Raw genomic sequence first — 15,858 nt, 5'->3', positions numbered from 1 at the left:
CTGAGGAATGAATCAACTTGCACAGTTGCACTAGCATATACACTATTGTGGAATTAAGTGGTGATCAATTAACACCAAACTTAGTTTAAGTTCTGGTGTTTTGGTATAAGAAATTTATCCAAAAAGATATAAGAAGCGACTAACAGATAGAAGAAGTTCTTCTAACCTTAGGAATTTAAAAAATATCCGTATTAAATGAAGTAAGTAAAATATAAATTTTGAGAGTCACATAGAAGTTATGCAACAAAACTAAAATTTAAACGCTATGACTCATATGCAAGTTTTCAAAGTTTTAAGTTTTAACCAAAAAAAAGTTTTCTAAGTTCAAAATTGTCAACTACACGATTGGCACATTATTTTAGAACACTAAAAAGATGTTGACTGGTCTAAAAAATTAGTGACAAACTTAATTTTTCTTCATATTTATTGTAGTTCGATTAATGATGAAATTTAATAGAATAACTAATGCTAGTACTTAGCAGTAAAGAATACTAATTTAGATTAAAATCTTTAGAAATCTTTTTTTCTTTTCATCATAATCTATAGAAATCTAACAGAGAGAATAGTAGTGTTTCCGGTAACATAAATATCGATGGCCTAATTTCTGTGCCAATTAAGCACCGTTAACACATGAATTCCGTACATGGTAAAGTACCCCACATTCTCTGACAAACCCATGTTCAAGCATGCACTTTCAAAAGCTTATGTATCATTCATATGATTTGACATATAATCTTCCTTATTAAGAACCCTGGTTATTTAGCTATCACATGAACTTCGGCCTCAATTTTCTTTTTAATTAACGTTCGTAAGTCATAACAAACTTATGTTACAAAAAAAGTCATAACAAACTTTAGTACAAAGTTAAACACCATATTTTATGTTTAATGCTTAGAATGTACAACTTATCTGTAGTAAGACCTATCTATATTTTTCTGTAGGAGGTAAATGACAACAAGTTTTTTTTTGGGCAAACAATGACAACAACAATAAGTAGCACAAGAATCAACAAAAATAAGGAAATATTAAACAAATAAAGGAATACTTTCTGGCATTACTCAACTTCTCTCACAGAATCAAGATCTGCGAGGAAAACATTACAACTTTTTTACAGATCTAAACCCATAGAATATCTATCTCATACGGGCTTGTTTCTTGTTAGACGAGTAAATTAGTTAACTCGTGAAAAAACCCTAGATGGGCATAAAATAGAAGGAAAATAAAAACGTTTTAGAAAAGCGAAGAGATGCTATTTTTTGTAAAGAGAAGCTTCTACTTCTTCTTCAACCATCTCCTTCTGCTTCTTCTTCAAACGATTTAGCTTAAACCTCATCTAATCATGGAGGTTAGGCTTTGAAAAACGACTTCATCACAAGGAATGGTGAGACCCATGTCGTGGTCGAATCCAAACTCTTCCTCAGCTCGTCTTAAGAGAAACTGGAACTCAGGGTGAGTCAAGAAGGAGACTGGGACAATGTATCTGCTTCTGTTCTCTCCGACATAGACAGGAAAGTGTCCCTTTGGAACATCGAGCGGGAGGTAATCGTCGTCGTACCCTCCTCCGTTCTTCTTTCCTAAGCTCGAGCATCTCTTAAGAATCTGCTTCAGCATTGCTGTTTGAGTGAGTTTTAAAGATTTCTTCATTATAGCCATTTGGGGTTTGTGTTCTTGAGAGAGAAAAGCTTTTGGTTTTGTATGGAAGGAGAGAGAGAGAGAGTTATGTAGAAGGAGATGGGTGGTTATTGAGGAGTATATATTTATAAATAAAGATTTGGTTGTCTAAATGTCTGTACATATTTGTGCGGCTAGAGAGAGACGGACATGACGACATGTGCATATGTGGAAGGAGAAGGTGGGAGCCAAAATGGCAAAGGCCAGCTGAGGATTTAATTTCATTGTTGGTCCTCTTTGTGACATTGTGGCCCCTTTTGATCTCTTCATGGCCAGTTTTAGCCAAAGCCTAATAACACTTATTATTTTCTAAATTTTAATTATTTATAAATTATTAACAAATTTATTAAATTTTAATTTAAAATGTTTGCTGTCATAAATCTAAAGACCGGCGCTACTTCCTTTTTGGGGTTAAAATATTAAGTTCAAACACGTATGCGTGACTACTTATAAAACAATCGGCAAGAAAAAGAGTCATTTATATTTTTTATATAAACTCAATACCATAAGCTATGCCTAAACGTGATAACCACCCTTCTATATTTCTATATATATTGGCTAAAACTGTATATTCCAGTAAAATGACCAGATATATTTTAGTATAGCTAGTGTCTACCATTAGTAAATATCAAATATTTGCATCACTTTAATTAAATTAAATATTAATAAGTAAGAAATACTTCATCCGTTTCTAATTGTAAGTAGTTTTGCTTAAAAGCACGAATATTTAGAAAATTGTTATTTAAAAGAATATATCATTAGATCAATTAACTCAACCAATTATTAAAAACCTAACATTATTTCATTGGTCACACAATATCCAATAAATGAAAAAGATGCATTGAAATATGTAAACTACTTATATTGTGAAACAAACAAACTACTTACATTTAGAAACGGAGAGAGTATAATTTTGACAAGTTTAGCAAAAAAAAAAAAAAAAATTCGGAAGTTTGACCATATACCTTCTGAGATATGAATTGTGTCATGTTAGTTGCAGACTTGCAGTGGCCAATGGAACTCTAGCTCAATTGCACTTACATCTTCGAATGGCTAGGTGAATCTCACCACTATTAGTTTTATCTTATTATGACACATCAAAATTTGATATATATGCCTATATGGATGGTAGATATGCATATATCAAATTTTCTTTGGGGAAAGCAAATGAGTCTGGAAGGTTGTTCTTGGGAATAAACATACTAAAGTTGGAAAATATTTTTACTAAAGAACCAGGACAGTATGTATTAGAATAACCATGTAATATGTATGATATGTATGTAGCATAGTAAATTTAAATTTTCACATTTCGAAAAAATATAACGTAGTCTACAGGATATCATTTGCAACACATGTATATTGTTGGCATTTATGATAATTTTTCACTCTATCAGATTATAGCAGGATTAAGCTGTGTCTATAAACTCTGTTTTTGTTAGAAATAAGCTAAGAAGATTGTAGTCTTCAAAACTATTATATACTATTATATAGTTGTTAAACAGTTAGAAACTGTTAAGAGTTGTCATAGTTAACCATCTTATACACATTAGAACCTCTATAAATTAATAATCTCTATAAATTAATAAATTTCGCCAGTCTCAACTTGGACCGGTTTAAAATTTGACACAAATCGATAAAATAATAAGATAATAAATTTTTAGAAAATTATATGTAAATATATGGTCCCACTAAAATTATAAATTAATAATTTATATGTATACATATTTTATATAAGTAAGAACCTATTATTATATTGTTTTGTTTTATATTCACAATGGAATTATCTTTATATTTTATTAACACTTCATATATTTTGATGAGATTTAGTTATATTATATCTAAAACTACATTTAAGTTCTATGAAATATATATTATATACAACAATAATATGATAAAATTAATATGAATGTCGAATTTCAAAAAATTATAATTAATGTCTATACACTGAAATCAATTTTTTTAATCTTAGATTTAAATATATCTTAAAATAAAAAATCTAAATAAATTTTTTTTTGTAAATTAATATCTCTATAAATTAATAAAATTTCAAAGTTCCAATATTACTAATTTATAGAGGTTCTACTCTATATACCAATACAATGTACATATTGTATTACTGACTATACGATCGTGAATACACATTCTATATATTAGGTATATTTTGGGCTAATTTCCTGAAGAGGAATCACTACAAAAAAACGTGGGAGTAACGAATACGATTTACGACTACAAATTTGTAGTCGTAAATTACCTTCGACTTTACGACTAAGTTACGACTACCTGAATGTTCGTCGTAACTTAGACGTAATTTTGCTACTAATAGTTCTCGTCGTAAATTAGTCGTAAATTAACTTCTCGTTTACGACTACAATTTCATGTAGTCGTAAAGTGGTCGTAAATATACGACTAAGAAACATCGACGCTGTACCATCTGATTAACGACCAATTAAAGAGAAATGCAATTGCACATTGGTGGTTACATTATTATTAAACGTAAATTCGTTGTAAACCTACCAAAATCGAAATTTCCCTGATCTTCTCCCTCATTCTTAAGATGCACAAAAAAAAAATGAGAAAGAGTAAAAAAAAAAATGTCTAGAAATATCTATGAGCTTCGGAGTTGGATGTATGCGCATAAAGATTCAAGCGGAAGAGTAACAGAAGAATTTCTCAACGGAGCAGAGATGTTCATGTACCACGCCGGACATACGTCTCTCACACTAGAAACGAGTAAAATGTTTTGTCTCTGTCGTAAATGCAACAATACCAAGTTTGCTGCTAGTGAAACGGTTTGGAAACATATAGTAAATAGAGGATTTACTCCACATTACTATATCTGGTTTAACCACTGAGAAGCTGATAATAGGAATGAAGCTAGTAGTAGTAATCAGGTTGAAAATGTTCGTAACAAAGAAGAACCACATTTACCTTCTGAAAGTTGTAACCTTCAAGAGGATCATATGGTAGATCATGATAGGATGCATGATATGGTTACAGATGCATTTCGTGAAACAAGATCAGTAATAGAGGAGGTAGAAAATGTAGAGGGGCCTAATTTGGATGCAAAAAGATTTCATGAGATGCTAGCAACAGCTAATGAGCCAATTTATGAAGGTTGTAGAGAAGGTCTTTCTAAATTATCATTGACAGCTAGGATGATGAATATCAAAACTGATCATAACTTACTTGAAGTTTGTATGGATGCATGGGCTGAGTTGTTTAAAGAGTATTTGCCTGAAGATAATCAATGTGATGAATCTTATTATGAGATTCAGAAACTGGCTCATAGCCTTGGTTTACCTTCGGAGATGATTGATGTGTGTATAGACAACTGTATGATATACTGAGGAGAAAATGCAGAATTGTTAGAGTGTAAATTTTGCAAGAAGCCACGATATAAACCGAAAGGACGTGGACTTCTCCAGATGCCGAGACGAGAAGGTTTACGAATCATCAACCCAGATCGACCACCCCACATTTACTGGTAATTTTTAATTTATTAAAGTTTTAATTGCATTTAAATATACATATTATACAATTGCTCTAAATATTGGTTTTTGACGGACAATTGTGTGGGACAGAGCGTTGGAGATATCATCAGGACAAACTTCTGGGAAGCGCATCCGAACTGGTCTTTTACACCTGACCACGTTCGGAGGACTTGGTTCAAGTGCTTCGCGGTTAGTTTTAAATATCATTTTTATTGTTTATTTTAAATAATTATTTATTTAATTTAATTTTTTTTTATTGTAGCGAAAATGGAATTGGTTCATTGCTGTCAACGAAAAGGTGAAGGAAGAGTTCTACAAAAAGGCGATGGCTCGCCTAAAGAACATTGTTGGTGATTGGAAGGAGAAGTGGAGGGTTTTGGGGGACGACGCAAAATAAGCATACCTCAGCAATGACGTTTGGAAAGGGTTGAAGGCTTATTGGAATTTGCCGAAGTCAGTTCAGAGGTCTCTCACTTGCTCTACGGCTCGGTTGACCCGCGATGATGATGGTAACCTGCCAGTACCTCATACTTCCGGACAGATTCCACACACTGGGAGGGCACTACAAATTGTAAGTCTTCGATCTTTCTTAATTTTTATTAAATATATATTAATTGACTATTTATTTAATGCGTGAGTTTAATTTAATTTTTTTTATACAGGCTGCCCAAGAAGGAGCACCACCATCTCTGCCCCGAATTTACAAGACGACACACCAGCATTCTGATGGTACCTTCTCGCATCCTCGAGCAGAGAGGATCTACAACACTGTTGAGACTCGCATCTAGGAGTTACAGACTCAGTTGTCGCAACAAAATCCGGAAGGTGCACCGGTCCAGCTGTCCACCGTCGAACAAGACAAATTTTTTGAGCAGGTTAAAAATTTGATCTCTTAAATATATATGTTTATTTACATTTTTTATTCTTTAAGTTAGTTTTACATATTTACTAATTAAATATCTATTTATTAATTGAAGGTTGCCCCGAAAAAAAAGAGACGTATTATCGGGATCGGATCTGTCAACGATGTCCCGAGGGCAAGAGCTGAACACGCTGCAATAATGGAAGAAGAAACTTCTCTCCGTAGGGATTTGACTGCGGCCAAAGAAGTCATAGCTGACCACATGGACAAATTTGCATTTATGGCAAATATGTTCAATTTGATGATAGAGACAACCCCAAATATCAACCCGGCTCTTGCCTCTAGGTGGCAGTCTCCATGTCCGAGCTTTGTCCCCGAGCCCACTCCGGCAGAGCAGGCAGATTTAGAGCGACGTGCGGATGAGCATAGCTCCGGCTTCTTCGACGAAATAAACCTTAACACTTAGTTTTTTCGGTTTTAGTTAATTAGTATTATGGATACTATTATGTTTCTGAATTTTAGATATTTTCTTTTAATTTTATCAAATTATAAAAATTAAAATCAAAATAAATTTAAATATTTGATTTTAATTAATATATTAAATTCGTAATCAAATACAAAATTCTAAAATAAATAAATAAAAGGGTTACATTACGATCAATGAACATCTAACGTCGATGTAAAGTAGTCGTTATATTACGACAAATAAACATCGCCATAGAAGCAAATTGGTCGTAAGTTTACGACCTATGTACATCTAATTTGCGAGACGTAAATGTGCGTCACATGTACGACTAATACTTTTACGTTGAATTTACGACCAATTTACTTAGTCGTACATTTATGTCTGCTTTACGACTAAAGTCTTTAGTCGTAACTTTACGACCAACATGCCTTGAATAATTATTTACGACCAGCTTCTAACGACCAATTTTTTTCGAAGTTTTTTGGTCGTAAAGCCTATATTACGACCAAAAAGCTAATAATACTGTAGTCGTTAAAGTTCTGTCTTCTTGTAGTGAATACTAATATGAAAAGGAGTCTCCTACAAAAATGTAAATTTTGCGTTAATTATATAGTTCTTAGTATTAGAAGATACTGTATCTTCGAATGCTGAAAATGTGAATGGCAGAAGAAAAAAATAATGCACACATGTCTTCTCTCTCTCTCTCTGTCTTGAGAGGTGTCATCGAAGAGCGTAAATCACGGACTTTGGAATGAGTAATGTACTGGAGAGTACAAATAAAGTAGAAGAAGAGCATTTGGATTGTTATCAAATGTAATTCGAAAGAGTGGTACCTGTGACACTTTCAGACAAATTTCCTTTTCCTTCTCTATGCAGACACCCATGTGCCTCCTTTCATTGTAATATTTATTTCCTTGCCCATTTATTATTTTTTGGTTGTTGATAAAATTATAAATTTTTTTCTGATCGCTTTTCTTTTCCAACGGTAGGTTGCAGTTAGTCACCCAGCGGTCTCAGCCTTCTACTTTTTATACTGCATTTTATTTTATATGAATCAAAACCTTGTAAAATACTTTGACTAACGCGTCTTGGTATTTACAAACTATTTAGGACAAAAAAAAAAAGATTAAAATTGGTCTAAATTTAATAGAGCTAGTACACTCATATCACGGCCGGATTGGCTATAAAGTACAATTATGCTACCGACGTTGGATAAACGGATGGAAATACTCTTTTCCACAATGAGCTGAAATTTGGTTTTTTTTTTTTTTTTTTTTTTTTGATAATCCAGGGTTTCCCCGCTTCGCGGGTCATTCCCCTGGGTCCGGTCAGGCAGCGGTCCACTTCACCCGGGAGGACTTTACCTGGGCTGGATCGAATCCATTACCGCTTTGGTGTCCAGAAGAGACAGGATAGTTTCCGCATGTAGAGGGAATCGAACCCGGATGGTGGTTGCCACCACAGGCCCGTCCTGCCACTTGGTTTTCTTTTCTTTAGTGAGTTTTCACTGCTCAATTATAAGTGACACGATCTGGATCATAGTTTCGATTATAAGAAAACGAAAAACCAGTAAATAAATGATGCATACAAATCTATAAACTTTCATAGGTTTTTTGTTCGTAGTCAACGAAATATTAGGTTACACTTCATAATAATTGATAAATGGTACGATTTAGAAAATTTAGTAAATATTGGAAGATATAGTCTTCTTTTTAGCCATTGGAAGATATAGTCACAAACCTTGAATTATTTTTAGAAAAAAATCCATAAAAATGCTCTAACTGAACTGCGTTAAATTCTTTGGTACTTACATAATCATTTTTCATTTTAATAAACTAAAATAATCATTTTTCATTTTAATAAACTAAAATTTTAAAATTTATTCTCATTTAATGCTCAAACTATGATTATTTTAATTAATAACAATAAGTTTCAAAATACATTTTAAAATTTTAAAATTATCATTTAATTTAAAATTTTAGGAATAAATATAACTAAGTTTGGATAAATTTATAAGTTTAGAAAACTTAATTTTGAATGAAAATAAATTAATTTTCAATTTCAGAAAACAATTAATTCTTTTAACATAAAAAACTATTCTGTTAGTCAAGTTTGAGAAAAACAAATGAAAACTAGATTCTTACGAAAAGCTCGAACAGTCTTAGCTAACTTGTGCAATCTGGTTATGTGTCCTTGGTATATGCGTGATTTTCAAGTCCTGGAAAAAAATTGAAGTATTAAAGAGCTTGACAATATTTAGTTGATATATTTTTAATATAAACTTAAGGTAATGTTATCTTGACCCAAAAAGAGAAAATATACGTAATATTATATTGTGAATACTAAGAAACCTATTAAAATAAAATAAAATCTTGTAGATCGTTATTCTTACATATACATGACACTTTTCTACTCGTTTTCCCGTATATACAATCTTTAACTGAAAGATATAAAAAATGGAATATATATACTGTTATCTTCAAGTTGCTGATACTAAGATACTACAGTACGTGAGGAGGGGGACAAGCGGTGCGACTGTCCCGGACCCAAGCCTGTATCCCCCGTATATTAATAGTTAAGATATTTAATTTTTTTAAAAAATCTATATTTTTATATAAAAAAATTATAAATATAATAAATAAAATTAAAAAAGGCCCAAAATATTTGATATGCATATACTTTTATTTTCATCACAAAATATACAAAATATTACTGATTAAATTTTAAAAATATTTTAAATATTATCTGAATATAAATTTTAGAAGGTAAAAAAAAATTTTTTTGGCCCTAAAACCCATAACAATGTTAAGCCGACCCTGCGTCTAAATATAATTAAATTTTGTGCCTCAATCACACAAGCTTATTCGGGGTGGACTCAAGATGTCAGTTAGCTATTTTAGTCTTCAAAAGTTAGCTTATTTGGTTAGAAAGAATACATTTCAACTAAAATATCACTTTACCTACCTATACGGCATTTAAGTGAAAGAAAGAACTTTTCTCCGAATATATTTACTTTTCTCCGAATATATTTTCCATAATCGACGAGATTGGTTGTGCCAACTTCGTAAGTTAGATAGTCATAAGCTAAAGTTGATTTATATTATTAAAGCAAAACATGGTTTTGTCTTAGACAATCCCATATATATGCACTGTCTTGGGAGCTACGGGCCATACCGTTAGGAGCCACCTATGTCTCACTCTCTAAGGTCCTAATCACCTTTGTCTTAATCGACTCTTAATTATTATTTAAACACTTAAACATTTTAATAACTGGTACCGTCAACCTTTTTGTATAGAAAAATGTATTAGATATTTGATCAATTATTTTTAATGTATTATACAAAACGAGAAAATTAACAATATCTTGTTGCAATTTTCCCATAAATAGATCGGAATACACAAACTTCATTTGTTATTATTTATTTATCGAATGGATTAGAAAAAAGTAACAACTTATTAAAGTTAAGGCTATGGCTTTAAGTAGGTAGTTTTAAACAGTTGAAGACATGTGGTTGATATAAACCTATCAACATTGCATTCTATATTTAAGTTTATGCGGTTGGTGGTCCGTCTTTCAAGGAAGTATCCTAGACTGATCTTAACACTATTGTAATACGTTACAATCTCTCATCATTTTATATAAATTACCTGCCAAAGAATTTTATGTGGTTGATAACTTGATATAAAGGCTGTGGCAGCAAACCACATGTGGTGGTGCAGTGGTTTCCACTAGTGGAGGAGTTGCCCTGTTGGTCTAGACCAAGGATCGACTCCCCTCTAGTGCGAAATTATTAGCTCCACGTGTTGCCACGCGGATATGAGCCTATGTTTACGGTCCATTTGAATACCCGGGAGAGGATCCATCCGTGGGTTGCACCTCCCATCCGGAGATTAGGTCTGTGTCTTTAATAGATCCGGATTTAACCCTTTTCAAAAAAAAAAAAAAAAAAAAAGGCTGTGGCAGCATCTGTACACCTTTACGAACGTTTGGGGAGTTAGGTATATGGTCTATGTTGTTAAGCTAAACAAGGTCCGGTACAGTAACTTAAATCTTAATTAAGATCACAGCAAAGATATCACAAAATTTTAAAACGAAGATCCAAAGGATAGGAGAAAGATGTAGAAGAAAAATTAATAATTAGCCGTAGAGATACGTAGTCATGCATTTTATTTGTTCGCTTTGCATGTTCTGTGTCACATGATGGATAATACGTGATTGAAACAAGATGCCCATGAGCCTAGCATATGGCCCATAAAGTTTTAAATAAGATAGATTGTTATATTTTTGTTTATTTTTCTGAAATTTCAGTTGGTTAGTAAATCAAATCAACTGAATGGTTTATTTTGCATAGTGAATGTTGTCGTTCTTCGTAGGTGACATCAGGGTCAATTTGAGCACATGAACAACTAGAACACTATGTTACTCTTTCGCCCATTTTATTCTTTTTAGTGAGACAAATTTTTGTCATAGATACCTTTAAAAAGCTTAAACAAAATATTTCAAATCCTGATTTTAGGAGGTAAAAATCTAATAAAAATCGCCAAGTATATCTTATTACTTTCATAAATATATGATTTTTATTTTAGAAAAATACACATAGTTTTGACCAAAAAAAAAAACTACACAAAGTATATCGAGTGTAATTTTGCATTTATGATCATCTCCCGCTTACCATTGACAAACGAACGTCAAAATAATTAGAAAGGTTGTTAGCATTATTGATAAATAGATGAAACGTTACCACTGCGTTTGAGTGTTTATCTAATGAATTCTATCAAACACTAAACATTCAAACGCAATATCGTTTTCAACTGCGCAGTTTTTGGCCCTATTGGTTTTTCTTTATAGAGTATCAACGGTTTTATGTCTCTAACGTCGGTTAATTCCAAATTTTAGCAAAATAAAAAAAAAAACGTCGGTTAATTCGATGATGTAAACTAAAAGCAAGATAATGAGTTTTACTAAATTGAGCTTGATGCTTGCCGCAATTTTGCATATGTTTATATAAAATTCAAATATTTGCAACATGTTGCATTCACCGACTATATATCAAAAAATATACCACAGAATCACGACTAATAATCATGTTAACTGCCAGCTAATAATAATAATTTAAAATTAGAAAATCCAATATTATTGTTGTCAGATATAATTCGAAACATTGATTCTCTTTTTATAAGTATGTGAATTAATTATTACCAAAATAATGACACATGTGATACAATTAATCTTTTAAAGATCAAATCGTAATGCATCTAAAAATAAAGCTTATGGAAGTAGAAGTCTTAAAAAATCCCCAAAAATGGATAAAGACTCTCTACAACTGAAAGGTTTAATTAATTCCCCAATTTTTTTGATTTAAACTTTGCTAATAAATCATGATTTCGTGGAAAGCCATTGGGTTCCAGTACATTCATGCTTAGATTGATTGCAAGAACCTATAACAATAGCAAGGATCATAATAGAAATAACAGCCGAAGAACAATCGGAGGAACCGTAGATTGTGGAAAGCCATTGGGTTCCAGTACATTGATGCTTAGATTGATTGCAGGAACCTATAACAATAGCAAGGATAATAATAGAAATAACGGCCGAAGAACAATCCGAAGAACCGTAGATTTTTCTGAAGGTGACTTCGAAAGAATGACAAGCAGAGCAGAGTTGACAAGGTCTTAGTCCAGCCATCACCCAGTAAAGTCAACTCTAAACGATGTACACTCCAAAAGCTGTTTCCAGTGAATCCCTATTTAACGAGAAGAGGCCAGCGGTCGAATGCTTCAATGTGAAACTAGCAGAAGTAAGCAGAGGGTTAATGGCTCGACTCGGTCTCTTCTCGCGAGCAAAGCACAAAAAGATTCCGGTTTCAGAACGTTGAAATGGCAAGAAACGGTGGTAGCCACCACTCTTCTAGGAATATTAGAAACTGAAGAGACTGAGACTCCCATCAACATTCACTAGGGGTGAAAGGATCCAGATCTGTAGTGAAGAAGAAATGCATGGAAACAACATAAAACCCTTTAACAAGCCAAAGCACTATAATAGATATGTAATCAAACAAAAGGCCATGGTAGCTGTTGTGAAATCAGAACGAAAAGGAAGTCCTCGGCAATGTCCTCAACGTCGCTTTTTGTCTCAGATCGTAGAATCTAAACGGAAAAATTCTTATAGAGCATAGACAAAGGAAACAGAGGAAAAACAGAGGAGTCAGTTAATTGGCCAGAGAAGCTACGGCAACGATGCACAACGACTTTGGCAAACCTTTCACGATAGATCTGACCCAGATCTAGCAAAGTTGAAATCTAGATTTACCTGCAAAAGGTGCTTCTTGCAGGCAGTCGAATAACCACGAATTTGCTGTCACTCCAAAAAGATTGTGTTACACATCTAACATCTGATTTGATTTACTGGATCCGACCGCAATCCAACACAAAACTAAAGATGAAGAGGAAAGAGGGAGTGGTAAAACTGGAACAAAACATGTTTGAATAACAGACATGAGAACAATGAAGGGTGGCGACCGACGGTAAGAGAACCACTGCCAGCCACTAAATGCAGATCAATAGATTTTCGACAAAAAACGTTTTTTCGGGAAAGAGAGAAAAAAGAGAATATTCTCTCACATATCTCTAGATAATTGTTGGATTAAGGTTCTTTCGTTCATCAAATATTTATATAAAGATCAAATATCCATGATGTATGTTACTGAAACATCAGTTGTATACTCATACTCGTATATATGTATATTCTAAAGTTGCGCTAAATATTCTTATAAGGGTTCGTTTGCATGTCGGAATTTGCAATTAGAGAGGCTTTGATCCATGCCTCAACCCTTGGCTACACTAAGATCTGGTTTCGTTAAGATGCTCAAGAGCTCGTGAGAGCTATCAACGCGAATGGTGGATCGATTGAACTTCAAGGAGTTATCTCGGACATCTCTTCACTTTCCTCTTTTTTCTTTCTTTTTATTGTTTTTCCTATTGCTGTTGTTCTTTAAATGAGTTGGCAGATAGTTTAGCCAAGTTTTGCGTATATATTCACCTAAACTTTCAGGGCTTTCTGTTTAAGGTCCTCTAATGATATTTGATCTTTAGTTGCTGAAAATAATACTCCATCCGTTTAAAAAAAAATAGATGTTTTAGAAAAGAAGTTTGTTTCATAAGGATATATATTTTGTGTTTTTTATGAAAAAATTGTAAACTTCAAGAAAATTAATTGATTTTATTGAATTACTATTGGTTAAAAGTTTTTGACAATTGAAAATTGTAGAAAACGATATATTTAATATAGTGATTTAATGTGTTTTCTTAACATGTGCGAAAGCGATAGAAAATCTATCTTTGTGAAACGGATGGAGTAATATATATTTTTGTTTAAAGTTCATGCCACTACAAGAAAACGTGCCCATAACAACGAACATTTACGACGAAAATATTTCGTCGTAAATTTACATGGGCTTTACAACGAAATTACGAGGAATCTAACTTTCGTCGTAAACGCCATGTAAATTTATGACGAACTGATTTCGTCGTAAACTCCTTGTAATTTTACGACGAATGTACGTGGAATGAGAAATACGTCGTAATCATTACATCGACATTACAACGAAGCATGTTACCGTTATATTTAGGTGAAAACATGTATTAAATGTGCTTTAACTTACCTAATTTCGTCATAAAGTCGTTGTAAATAATATGTTAAAACCATGTAAAATCCATGTAAAATATTCCTTGTAAAATCGTTGTTATATTTCAACTACCCAACTCGAAAATTTCTCTATATATATGTCACTTTCCACAACTCTCTTCCTCACAACACACAAACAGGACAAAAAAAAATCCGAAAAAAAAAGATTTAAAAAAAAAATCTAAGAAAAAAATGGCCGGTGGCGGTAGTATTTACGAGTTACGGAGTTGGATGTATTTGCACAAAGATTCCAACGGGAGGGTGACGAACGCATTTCTGAGCGGGCTAGAGACATTCATGCACCAGGCGGGCTGTACACCGATCACACAGGAAAGCGGTAAGATGTTCTGCCCCTGTCGGAAATGCAAGAATTCAAAATTTGCACGTAGTGAAACTGTATGGAAGCATTTAGTAAACAGAGGATTTACACCACAGTACTACATTTGGTATCAACATGGAGAGGGTTATGGGGGAAATGAAGCTAGTAGTAGTAATAATAATTTTGAGGATGGTCATCATAGTGAAGAACCGAATCATTTGCATAATGAATATAATTATCATCAAGATCATGAGCAGATGGTAGATCATGATAGGGTTCAAGATATGATTAGTGATGCATTTTTAGAAACAACTACAACAATAGCTGATGGAACTGGAAATGTAGAAGAACCTAATTTGGATGCAAAAAGGTTTTATGAAATGCTAGATGCTGCAAATCAACCAATCTACACTGGTTGTAGAGAAGGTCTCTCTAAATTGTCTCTAGCAGCTAGGATGATGAATATTAAAACGGATCATAATTTACCTGAGAATTGCATGGATGCATGGGCGGAGTTGTTTAAAGAGTATTTGCCAGAAGACAACGTGTCTGCTGAATCTTATTATGAGATTCAGAAATTGGTTTATAGTCTTGGGTTGCCTTCGGAGATGATTGATGTTTGCATCGACAACTGCATGATCTACTGGAAAGAAGATGACAAGTTAGAAGAGTGTCGATTCTGCAAAAAACCACGATTCAAACCGCAAGGCCGTGGGAGGAATAGGGTACCGTACCAAAGGATGTGGTACCTACCAATTACAGACAGATTGAAAAGATTATATCAATCTGAGAGGACTGCTGCATCGATGAGGTGGCATGCGGAACATGTCCAGAGAGATGGTGAGGTTGCACATCCATCAGACGCAAGAGCGTGGAAACATTTCAACAAGGTACACGCAGATTTTGCTACAAATATTCGGAATGTCTATCTTGGGTTATGCACCGATGGATTTAGTCCATTTGGAATGTCTGGTAGACAATATTCTTTGTGGCCAGTCATTCTTACGCCGTACAATTTACCGCCGGATATGTGCATGGAACAAGAATTTCTATTTTTGACCATATTAATCCCTGGGCCGAAGCATCCAAAACGGTCTCTTGATGTTTTTCTTCAACCGTTGATAGAAGAGCTAAAGCAATTGTGGTCAGAAGGGGTGAGGACGTACGATTGTTCCTTGAAAAACAATTTTACGATGCGAGCAGTTCTGCTGTGGACGATAAGTGATTTCCCTGCTTATGGGATATTGTCTGGCTAGGCAACACTTGGAAGATTATCTTGTCCATATTGTCTTGGATCGACGGATGCTTTTCAACTGAAGAATGGTAGGAAGAGTTGTTGGTTTGACTGTCATCGTCGCTTTCTTC

At 33.5% G+C, this 15,858-nt stretch overlaps 1 protein-coding gene and 1 long non-coding RNA gene across 2 annotated transcripts; both read right to left on the bottom strand.

Moving 5' to 3' along the window:
• Positions 1–1,034: 1,034 nt before the first annotated feature.
• LOC106421769 (auxin-responsive protein SAUR50-like) lies at positions 1,035–1,879 on the bottom strand. Its single transcript, XM_013862593.3, has one exon. The coding sequence runs from the start codon at positions 1,651–1,653 to the stop codon at positions 1,330–1,332; it is 324 nt and encodes a 107-aa protein (XP_013718047.2). The 5' UTR covers positions 1,654–1,879; the 3' UTR covers positions 1,035–1,329.
• Positions 1,880–11,932: 10,053 nt separating this feature from the next.
• On the bottom strand, positions 11,933–13,865 carry LOC106421766. Its single transcript, XR_001284238.3, has 2 exons — positions 12,801–13,865; positions 11,933–12,652 (listed from the first exon to the last, which is right to left on the bottom strand). It is a non-coding gene; the product is annotated as an uncharacterized LOC106421766 (long non-coding RNA).
• Positions 13,866–15,858: the final 1,993 nt, after the last annotated feature.

The sequence above is a fragment of the Brassica napus genome, chromosome C3 (genome assembly GCF_020379485.1).
Source record: "Brassica napus cultivar Da-Ae chromosome C3, Da-Ae, whole genome shotgun sequence".
Lineage (NCBI taxonomy): Eukaryota > Viridiplantae > Streptophyta > Magnoliopsida > Brassicales > Brassicaceae > Brassica > Brassica napus.
The sequence above is the reverse complement of the archived record's forward strand: the minus strand, read 5'-3'. Positions and strand labels throughout refer to the sequence as shown.

What these genes read in the sequence shown, in the direction of transcription:
- LOC106421769 (XM_013862593.3), bottom strand. Translation starts at nt 1,653, where the DNA reads ATGGCTATAATGAAGAAATCTTTAAAACTCACTCAAACAGCAATGCTG.